The 11,289-nt window shown below is 44.3% G+C and overlaps 1 protein-coding gene across 2 annotated transcripts; it reads right to left on the bottom strand.

The window, feature by feature from the left end:
• Positions 1-5,139: 5,139 nt before the first annotated feature.
• Positions 5,140-10,356, bottom strand: LOC311328607 (G2/M phase-specific E3 ubiquitin-protein ligase-like). 2 transcript variants are annotated; one of them, XM_084462553.1, is made up of 12 exons: positions 10,298-10,356; positions 9,785-9,994; positions 9,291-9,529; positions 9,047-9,147; positions 8,197-8,394; positions 8,026-8,112; positions 7,465-7,563; positions 7,106-7,260; positions 6,703-6,831; positions 6,413-6,553; positions 5,689-5,806; positions 5,140-5,460 (listed from the first exon to the last, which is right to left on the bottom strand). In XM_084462553.1, the coding sequence occupies exons 5-12, from the start codon at positions 8,297-8,299 to the stop codon at positions 5,243-5,245; spliced, it is 1,050 nt and encodes a 349-aa protein (XP_084318679.1). In that variant the 5' UTR covers positions 8,300-8,394; positions 9,047-9,147; positions 9,291-9,529; positions 9,785-9,994; positions 10,298-10,356; the 3' UTR covers positions 5,140-5,242. The 2 variants fall into 2 exon arrangements, with proteins under 2 accessions (XP_084318679.1, XP_084318678.1); XM_084462552.1 differs by lacking the exon at positions 10,298-10,356 and having other exon boundaries at positions 9,785-10,032.
• Between the last annotated feature and the right edge of the window lie 933 nt (positions 10,357-11,289).

Raw genomic sequence — 11,289 nt, 5'->3', positions numbered from 1 at the left:
AGAGAGCGTAAGTGTGAGGGTGCAGATGTGTGCATTGATCATTCAGCAAGTATTCAGTGTTGTGTTTGTGTGTGTGTGTGTGTGTGTGTGTGTGTGTGTGTGTGTGTGTGTGTGTGTGTTGCAGAGTCTGGGGCTGGCCCACTTCGTGTGGATCACCCCCCTGCAGTGCATCCTGTGTGTGGGTCTGATCTGGGAGCTGATCGAGGTCAACGGCTTCTGCGCCCTGGCGGCCCTCACCCTGCTGGGCATCGTCCAGGCCTGCCTCTCCCAGAAGATGGGCCCTCACAGGTGGGTATAGAAGTGCTCCGCACACACACACACACACACACACACGCATGCATGCACACACACACACACACACACACACACACACACGCGCGCGCACACACACACACACACACACACACACACACACATAAGCACTCAAACAGACACACACACACACACACACACACACACTCTCTCTCTCTCTCTCTCTCTCTCTCTATCTCTCTCTCACACACACACACACACCCTCTACCCTCCATATCTCCCCTCTGATGAGTCCACGCAGGTAGCCTCCATCTCCCTCAGTGATCAGAGGGAACGGCATGCCCTGTGCCCCTGAGAAATGTCAACAACACGCAGGAGACCCCACACAAGCACAAACTCTGCAGTACAGTAGAGAGATCAAGCCAGTTATGTACTCACTGATTATCCCAACTCTTTTGGTATTCTGAGGAGTTTCCCTGTATCCAGGAGCTCATTAAATAACACACAGACCCGTACAGACCTCATGCTATCCTGCTCATGTATCAGTATTAATCACTACTTTGTGTTTGAAGTCGAGAATGCTGTGTTATGTTGTCAGCTCATCAAATATTTTCAAGTGGATTCTTCTTGGAAACCGTTCCCACACCACTTGTACAAATCTTCCGAGGTGTACATTGCTAGGTGTGTGTGCATGTGTGTGATCAGTCTGGTGTGTGTGTATTGTCTGACTGTGTCTGTGTGTGTGTGTGTGTGTGTGTGTGTGTGTGTGTGTGTGTGTGTGTGTGTGTGTGTGTGTGTGTGTATTTCCCATCAGGGTGAAGAGGGCAGGGATGATCAGTCGTCGTCTAGCTCTCACCTCCGAGATCGTGGAGAACATCCACTCAGTGAAGGCCTATGGCTGGGAGGAGGTGATGGAGACCATCATCAGGAACATCAGACAGTAAGACATTCAGTCAACATTCAACGTTCAAACAATTAACGTGTCCACAACCAACTCAACAGTAACCTACGTATCTCTACCCACATACTACGACACGTTGATAGAGACATTGAAATCACAAACGGTGGAATATTTTTGGTTAGGAAACTACCTAAAAAGCAAATGTTCTTTCAACATTGTCTGCATGTTGTCTTTATAACATGATGAACTGACTGCTTAGGAGCTCAGGATTGACACAAAGCCTCACCCTAACTTTCAACCTAGAAATGGTTCTAGACAATTTTGTAGTCCCTGAAATCAACACACCACCCACACACTAATGAGCTTCCAATCATTGCTTTGAAATCATTTCAACCACCAGCAACCCACGAAAATCACTCAAAGAAGTTTATATCACCTTAAAAATCAAATCAAACTGTATTTGTATAGTTTATACACAGAGGCAACACAATGTGCTTTACAGAGAGCAATGGAGGGTGGGCATAGGTCCTATCCCTACATATTCCAGAGGGAAGCAAAAAAAACTGTTTCCCCTGGGGGCCAGAAAAGTGAGTTGTAAAAACTCTTCCTCTCAACGAGACGATCGAGCAAGCTCCTGGAAAATGTTTGTCTATTGGCTAAGAACATTTACAGAGCAGTAAACATGGGCTAAATACTTAATAGGAGAGACATGACTATCAGTAGAGGAGGCAAATAGTTAGATGTTGCCTACGTGGTTGGCCATTATGTGTTAGCTGTCCCTGTAGTCTATAATATGATATTTAAGTGAATCATATATCAAAGCACAATGCGTCACCTTAACAAAACACTTTTAAAGAAATGTCCCTTTCCTTCAAATCTTCCCTCACTCTTCCGCCAGGGACGAGATGACTCTGACACGCAAGATTGGCTCGCTGCGCTACTTCTACAGCGCCTCCTACTTCTTCTCGGCCATCCTGGTCATTGTGTCGGCCATCGTGCCGCACGCCCTCAGCAAGGGCCTCATCCTGCGCCGCCTCTTCACCACCGCCTCCTACTGCATGGTGCTGCGCATGACGCTCACGCGCCAGCGGCCAGGGTCCATCCAGATGTGCTATGACACGCTGGGCCTGGTCAAGAAGATCGAGGTGTGTGTGCGTGTGTGTGTGTGTGTGTGTGTGTATGTGTGTGGGAGGGGACTATGTCAGGGCTGCCAGGGTCCATCCAGATGTGGTATGACACGCTGGGCCTGGTCAAGAAGATCGAGGTGTGTGTGCGTGTGTGTGTGTGTGTGTGTGTGCGTGTGTGTGTGTGTGTGTACGTGCGTGTGTGTGTGTGTTTAGGAGAGGACTGGATGTCAGGGTTGCCAGGGTCAACACACTGACCCTGGAACAACACACTGACCCTGGTCAAGAATTGATTGTGTGTGTGTGTGTGTGTGTGTGTGTGTGTGTGTGTGTGTGTGTGTGTGTGTGTGTGTGTGTATGTGTGTGTGGTGTGGTGTGGTTTGGTGTGTGAGATAGATAGATAGATAGATAGATAGATAGATAGATAGATAGATAGATAGATAGATAGATAGATAGATAGATAGATAGATAGATAGATAGATAGATAGATAGATCTCACACACACTCTCTCAGCACAACGACCGCAGCAGGGTCACACCAGCCTAGTCTCTCACACACACTCTCTCAGCACAACGACCGCAGCAGGGTCACACCAGCCTAGTCTCTCACACACACTCTCTCAGCACAACGACCGCAGCAGGGTCACACCAGCCTAGTCTCTCACACACACTCTCTCAGCACAACGACCACAGCAGGGTCACACCAGCCTAGTCTCTCACACACACTCTCTCAGCACAACGACCACAGCAGGGTCACACCAGCGTAGTCGCTCCGTTATCACACAGGCCTCTATCATCTGAACAGCCTGTCTGTACAAACATTCTTACACTGCGGTTTGTACTGTACCAAAGAAAGTGTGTGTTATTTGTTTTACCGTGTGTGTGTGTGTGTGTCTATTAGCATATCCGACCATGTTACAGGGATAATCTTCTTCCCGGTTTCAAGCTGTAACTGCAACAATGTTTTGCTTCATGTGTGTCTTCTAGGAATACCTCACCAAAGAAGAATACAAAGTGTTGGAGTACAACCTCACCACCACTGAAGTGGAGCTGGTGAATGTGACTGCCTCCTGGGATGAGGTAAGTGTGTGTGTGTGTGTGTGTGTGTGTGTGTGTGTGTGTGTGTGTGTGTGTATGCGCGCGCACACGTGCATGCGTGGGTTTGTTTGTGCGTGTACTGTATGCTAAGCAAAACATGCAATCCATCACCATTAGAGGGTGATAAACTGGAGTGATCATTTGACAGCAATTATTAGCCTTTTCCAGGAATGGACAGAAATGGGATATTTTTAGAATAACAGGAATTTATTCACATACAATGTAAAGGAGTTGATGTGTAGCATGAAGATGAAACGATACACTGAGTTTGGGTGTTTTCAGTCAACGTTGGCGTTCACCGCTTCCATTTATCGAATGGCCGACTGGTGTAAGATGGATAGCCTAACGTTAGAGAGATAAATGTAGGCTATGGTTATGTTAATAAAGGTAACAATGATGTTGTAACATGCATGCAGAACTTCCGATCTGATCTGAACGATTGATTCATTGTTACCATGGATCGGTATTGGGATTGATCAAGGGCAAGTGTGAAATAGCAGCCACAAACTCAGCGGGTTATCCGAGATGCGGTAGCCGCGGCCAGAGCTCCTGCTGGCGGGGAGTGAAGCTCTTCAACTCGCCGGTCACTGGCTCCCTGGAGGAATTTAGCCTGGCTGCAATAACGTTATCGCGAACGGAATGAATACCATCTACTAGCAAACAAAACATGTTCAATTATATTTAACCTGTTAAAACTAAGATGCCAGGATCAAAAAATAATTTCTCCAATTGATATATTTGACAAAAACAGGTTAATATGCAAGCCGGTTTTCATTGCTAAATCAAAGCGGGGAGAGCCGAGAGAGCCGGGAACGCGCGTCTACATTTCAGATAAATGTGAACTTTTTCGTGGACGCGCGTCGGTCAGAGAAGCTCAACTGCGCAAGTCAAAAGTCACCGGAAATAGCCAAGTGACTACAAATCTAGCCAAGATGGCGCGGTTCAATAGGCCTTCACTTTAGATTTCGAATCCTGGGGGCTTGGGGCTATACGCATGGCACATTTTTGAGTTACGGACCGGAGGTTCCGGCAAGCTGTGAATAACGTCACGTCCACTGTGAAGGGGGAAGCTCTGAGAAAAGACAAAGGTTGATTGCGCTTTGCAGTTATAGAACAGGACGGAAAGGACACCAAAAAGATCGCTTTGTTCGTATATGATCCTCTTCCAATTATGTAGGAGACAATCGTGTGAGCTATTGATATGCAAGTTGTACAATATTGTGAATAACAAACTATTTTGCTGTATTTTTGTTGTTTTCTCCATCACGTGTTGTGTTTATGATTGCAACATTCCCGTCGTTTTACTCAAAGGGGGAAATTCATTGTCGGGGAATATCTCAGCTTTCCTTGTTAGTAATGCCTGCGTTCCCTACTAAAATATACCATTCACAACCAAAGAATAGGAACTCTCTCTCACACACACACGCACACACACACACACACACACACACACACTACTCCATCCACCCCTCACACACTTAATATTCATTCAGGAAGGAGTTGCACTGTTATTGTTATCATTGGCTTCCAGTGAGCTGCATATGAAGACACTTCCTAATTTCACTGTGTGTCTGGCTCATCACCTACCACACAAGGGAGTCCTTGATTTTCACACTTGGTACAGTGTTATGGAATACCAAATGTGCCAATATTAAATAAATAAATATCCCTTAATTATATAATATAAATACAGGAATATAAATAAATAAATAGGTAAATTGTGAAATCGCTAAATAATTAAATAAAATTATTGAACCCTCAAAACAATCTCCTGATGGAAAAACTAAACGGTGTACAACATTTTCTTCTATTAGAATCTGATTCTGAATCTAAAAAAAATTAAAATAAAAAATACATATTATTTCCCCCTAAATCAGACCAAAGCCTGTGTCCGTGGAGTTGAGGCAGGCCTGGAATTCGGTGACAAATGCTTCGTAGATATGATAGTGTGCAGGAAGACGCAGTTTCTCAAAACAGGTGGACGACTTTGGCAGATTACTGTTCACCACTTCCACCGTGAGTTCTTTGGGCAGGACATCCCATCCTGTCCAGAACTTGAGGAGTTCTTTGAGTTGTGCACCGGATGCTATGATGATAAAAAAAAAAAGAGTTAACGAACAAAGAATATATAAAGTCTTTTAGGCCCTACTATATGTATTAGGTAATTCCATAGATACATTCTATGTACCATTTGAGTATCATCCTCATGTATGATTCCCTCCGTCATACAATGAAATGAGAATCATCACCATGTCCGTATATATTTAAAATACTGTACATAATCTGACTGTGGCTTCCAGTGTAAAATGATTACCATTCTCAATGAAACGCCGAAGATATCCTGCCACTCTACATTTGTCCTCCAAAGAGCACTCGTCATCATCCTCATCCTCTTCGTCCAGGCTAGGCCACACGATTGCTTGTAGAATGGACTGCAAAAATATGTTTGAGAAAGTTTCAAAGGAAGAAGACAAGAAGTATGCTTTGTTTCTTTTACAATTTTTATCACTCGGTGCCAATTGCTTCGTAGCGTAATTCTGGGCGATACTCTCTCTGCCAACCTGGGGAGAGCCTAGAACTGGACTAATGCTTCCTCTGATACATGACCAGTTAGCAGACCCTCTTAGCTAAGCAGTTAGCTTCTTATCACGAGACGGGGGACTTTCACCAGTAGGATGTAGCGCATGGGAGGTTCACGTTATTCCGACCAGTTCCTTTCCCTCCCATCAGGCGCCCCCTGACTGACCAGAGGAGGTGCTATAGTGACCAGGTGGATTACTGCATGTTTTTGTGAGGGGTTTCTGTAAGTAGGGTACCCCTGGGGGCACAGGGAGAACATGCAAACTCCACACAGAAAGGCCCTTTTGCCGCCCAGGGAATGGGTACTGGTGTCATGGAGATGAGGACACACCCACAGCGTCCCCTGCAGGAATCAAACCCAGGACCCTCTAGCTGTGAGGCGACAGCACTACCAACTGCGTCACATGCCCACAGAAGTATGTTTTGTTTAATTTGAAAAGTGTGGTTGTGATATGTACCAGAGAACTGGGAGCAGACTCTGAGTTCCTGGGTAGGAAGAGAGGAATGATGTCTTCCCTTTCAGTTAGAAGTGGCCACACCATGGTCTCCTTTAGCCCTTTCCTCAGCTGCTTCACCTGGCGGCTTGTTCGTGCAATAACCTACAATAAATAAAATGGGCACATATGGAACAACTATCAAGAAAAGTGACAGTGGTTTACTGCAGACAAATGACATTAGAAAACAAATGAGTGATTACACTTTTTGTTTAATCTGCAGTTCTAAGGAAGTAATCTGCATCAACACTCACAGCATGGGACAGAAGCTGCTCATAAAGCCACCTCCGATTGGTCTCAGTGACTCCAGGCAGGTCCCAGGCCAGAGCAAGCTCCAGGACGATTCCCTTCTCCTCCCCGGTCAAAACACCATCGCCTTTGAGCTGGAAACAAAAAACATCTATGATTAAGCAATAACGCAAGAAGGTGTGCTAGATCATGAATATACGAACGACTGTGGCCCCGTACCTATGACCGCTGCTTTCATACGGGACTTGTTGCTTAACTCATTGTTAAAAGAACCATCTCCAAAAACAAGTTAATAATACACACGGTTTAGAATGCCACTCAACAAATCACAATACGCATTCGGAAGTAATTTCAGCTGTAGGTAAAACTTCATGGCTCCAAAAAAACAAGCACGTCCACATTTCATACCAACTGGATGGTGTTGCGTATATCCAGGTCTGGACAGTCCTCTATCAGAATCGTTGCCGTTTCTGGTGGTCCCCTGAACAGGACATGGATGATGGCAGGACTGATTCCAAATACACAGGGTCCATGGTGTAGAAAGGAGTGGCCCATCATCCTTCCTACAGAGAATTAAAATCAATGGAGTCAAAATGTATACTGGTGAGAAAGGTTGATCCATTTTACCTTATTGATTTATCCTGCGCTGATACTCCAGTACTATTCACACACTGTAATCTTCAGGAGGTATCAACAGTGTAAAAAAAAACTTTCACATTAACAGAAAATATCTATTTGAAACTGAGTGCACTGACAATCCATCTTACCTGCCACCAAGAACATGTCACCCTCCAGAAGTGATTGGCTCGTTGATGGAATGAGGTGATCCTGTTCTCCTTCGAACAATCTTGTGATATCTGTGTTCCCTGTAAACAGTACAGTGGCATCAGAACACCTCATCGGTCATGTAAGGCAGCCAATGCTACAAGAGCTAATGCTACAGACACACTGCCTGCAAGATTGCATTGTGTTGCATGAAATGGAATGAACCTACACCACTACTTGAGCGCAGCATATGGCTCCCTCTTTCAGCTAGAGGACATCAGGTTTATGACCGGCAGAAAAGTGACGAGAGCCGCAAGAGCGGACAATCAAATACCAATCAAATGTCAATGATTTGAGAATATAGAAGTGTGTACATACATCAGTTAAACAGATGTTGTGCCACAACATTGGATATTTTGATACTTCTAGATAAATCAAATACATGCTTGACCCAAAAAGCAATGCAACAGTGTTACACTGGAAATGTGAGCCATGCAACGGTGGTGTGACTTTATTCCCATACATTATTCTCCCAGGGTTTTTTTTGTTTAGCTTCAACATACCAAGATTCAAATGAAAACCAGACTGTAACAGGGAAATGGTCTTGGAGAAGAAGAATCTGGTCACCCCTTCTCCAATAGCAGCATCTCCTATGGAAAAATGAAATCTCTAGAGACTTGCATGAACAAAACATTTTATAATTTCTCAATTTTACATAAACACACCAGCAATACCTTCCAGTTTGCATTTGAGAGGACAGGCCCACTCTCTCCTGGGGGCTTTGTAGAAGGAGATCAGTGCTCTCTCCTGATCCTCAACACTGTCTCGCAAATCCATTCTCAGAAGCAGCTCCTTTCCGGTTTCATTACGGGAAAGTAATTCCGACTTAAAAAGCCAGGCAGCCCTGCTTCCATCAGGTTCAGTCTTCCACTCTAGAGTAAAAATACATAATTGCATCGGAACAGTTAGACAAAATATATATAAAAATCACACCCAGATGGTGAAGTAAGCGGCGCACATAACAGATGGACTGTACTCTACGGCACTGTACTCTACTATATTCTACTGTACTGCACTGTAGGCCTACTCTACTGTCTGTAAAAAAAAGTCTCAGGATCAGCCTTGTGTCGAAAGAAAACGCACCCCAACTTCACTGTATCTACCTGCCCTCTACCTGGATTAGAAGAGGGCACATCATGTGCTTCCCTGTTGCTGGGGCCTGCCTGTGCTTCCCTGTTGCTGGGACCTGAGGAAGGTTCCTCTGCCCTGGCTGGATGAGAAGTTAGCACACCCTGTGCTTCCCTGTTGCTGGGACCTGGGGAAGGTTCCTCTGCCCTGGCTGGATGAGAAGACGACACATCCTGTGCTTCCCTGTTGCTGGGGCCTGCCTGTGCTTCCCTGTTCTGAGTATCAACTGAATCTCCTGCTCCACTGAGCAAGCTACAAGGGTCAACAGAAATTGTAATATTAATTCCCAAAAAACATTTTATTAATTGTGCTGACAGTATCAACTGCTGACATACAACAACCACTAACATTATGTATAAAAAATACAAATAAAACAGTTAAATGGGTAATCCGTACCTTCGGCAATATAGAATATGATTCTTCATTTGGTTGAGAGGGACATCTTTTTCACATTTGAGGCATTGTGTCAGCGGTCCTGGCTGGATGATTGAAGGGGTCTACAAATGGGACAAAATATTTGATTTAGTTTTTAATAGTGACTCAATCAGTCAAATGAGTCTCTGTGTCAGGTTTATGGTAGACAGACTGAAAATAGGCCATGATGTCCAAAATAGTGGTTAACTTTTAATGACATTCTTACATTTTCCAGATCAATACTCCTCTGCAGTGGTCTGATAAATATTGTTGCTTGGCCAATCCCAGTGTTCGGATTCTGGAGGTATTGCACATTGTATCCAATTTCTGGGCTTGGGATGATACACAAATCACGGCTGCGTGTTGTGCCGGAGATCCTCAACAACTCAAACCCCCCTGTCTCTCTTAGCTGTGGGAACATTTCCTCAACTTTTCTGTGAAAGTGGTGTGGATCGACTTCCCTCCCTAAAACAAACAAGTAAAAAATATCATTGGCCAAATTCCATTTCAAATGTTTACCCCTACCCTTTGCCCTCGAAATGGAGAGTCAAGGGTAGTGTTACTGTTAATTTGACACCCTCAGGAATCAGGATGACACTAGCCCTAAATGGCATCGTCAAAATCAAGAGGTAGGGCTAGTGTTAGGTCTAAGGGAAGAATTGGGATTCAGCCATTCTTACATTCAGTTCAATAACCATTCGGGATTATACAACGTTTTACCTTGAAATGAGATTCTTTTCTCCCCCAGACCAGCTGCTCCAAGTTGGATTTTAACAGCTTTGCTGGGTATTTTGTCTGTTAAATGATCACTTAAACAAAAGAATACATGGGTGTAGCTGATTCGTGGAGCCTTTGGAGCTGGTGGCCTGATAGACGACAGTGGCGTAGAGGGCCTTCTATTGTACGGAGCAAACAGCCTCGCCACTTCAGCTTCAAAATGTGGGGGAAAAGACATTACAAGTTGTTATGATGATGTATTGGAGAAAAGGTGCAACATCTGTACAGTACTACTGTAGTTATGCATGGATACATTAGCCTAAATAGTGGCATGTAAAGATCCCATTTGAAAAGTGTTAGCTAGCGAGCCAAAGGTCCACACAGCACAGCCTCACGTCAAACTCGTCTCCAAAAGCCAGACCTATCTAATGCTGGCACAGTGTAGACAGGGCTATGCAAGACTAACTTTCTAAAAAGTACATGATACGAATGTTCAATGAACAGGTCTAGACCAACCATTATATTGCTATGGTGTAGTAGTATTTGTTGCTAGACTGTACCTTGAACAGGGGTTCTCAGGCTTGGAGCTCCAGCGGCCGTCGGACTACGGACAGCAGCGGCCGTCGGACTAGGGACAGCTGCGGAGGTTGTCTGTTCCAAGCGGTTGGCTAATTCCCGCAGGAAGTCTGGGGTTGATTTCTCAGCCGCCATACCCCCTCTTTCTTCTTCTGGTAATGGTGGATCGCAAATTACACATTTATTAACATTTGTACATTCTAGAAATTAGATCATAATTAGCTAACGTTAGAGGCTGTAACCCCCTTAACCCCATGCTAGTCTCGCCTCCCAAACGTCAGTGACGTTAGCCTAGCTAGCTCTCTAACCCCATGCACCATCCAGTCAAAATACAACATTTGATGCAACATATTGAACACGATGTTATATTATTTACCATGGGATTTCACAGGATGCTGCTTGTTAACCGAGTTATGTTAGACCGACACAGTTCACTTGCTTATTCGACAAGCGGGCCACGCAGGGTGGGGGGGGGGCTTACCAGAAATCGACTCGTCTCGGTGAGCTGTTGCTTTGGTCTGTACCATAGGTAACCATGACGACATTATGAAATGTCCTGTCATTATGAAAAGAGTCAACATGAAATAAATAAGCAGTCATTATGAAAAGAGTCGACATGAAATAAATAAGCAGTCTTTATGAAAAGAGTCAACATGAAATAAATAAGCAGTCATTATGAAAAGAGTCGACATGAAATAAATAAATGTGACATTATGAAATAAAGTGTCCTTCGGAAAAGTACCTTTATGACCTTTATTTATATTCCTGTATTTATACATATGATTATTTATATAATGAAGGGATATTTATTTATTTAATATTGGCACATTTGGTATTCCATAACCTCAAAGGGTTTCTAGTCCATTGGGCAATTGCTTGGATAATCGACAACTGTGTCACCTCTCCCTATTAGCACAGTGTGGCAAAGTCTT

Source organism: Borostomias antarcticus (genome assembly GCF_949987555.1).
Source record: "Borostomias antarcticus genome assembly, contig: scaffold_123, whole genome shotgun sequence".
Lineage (NCBI taxonomy): Eukaryota > Metazoa > Chordata > Actinopteri > Stomiiformes > Stomiidae > Borostomias > Borostomias antarcticus.
This window is presented reverse-complemented; position numbering and strand designations above follow the sequence as displayed.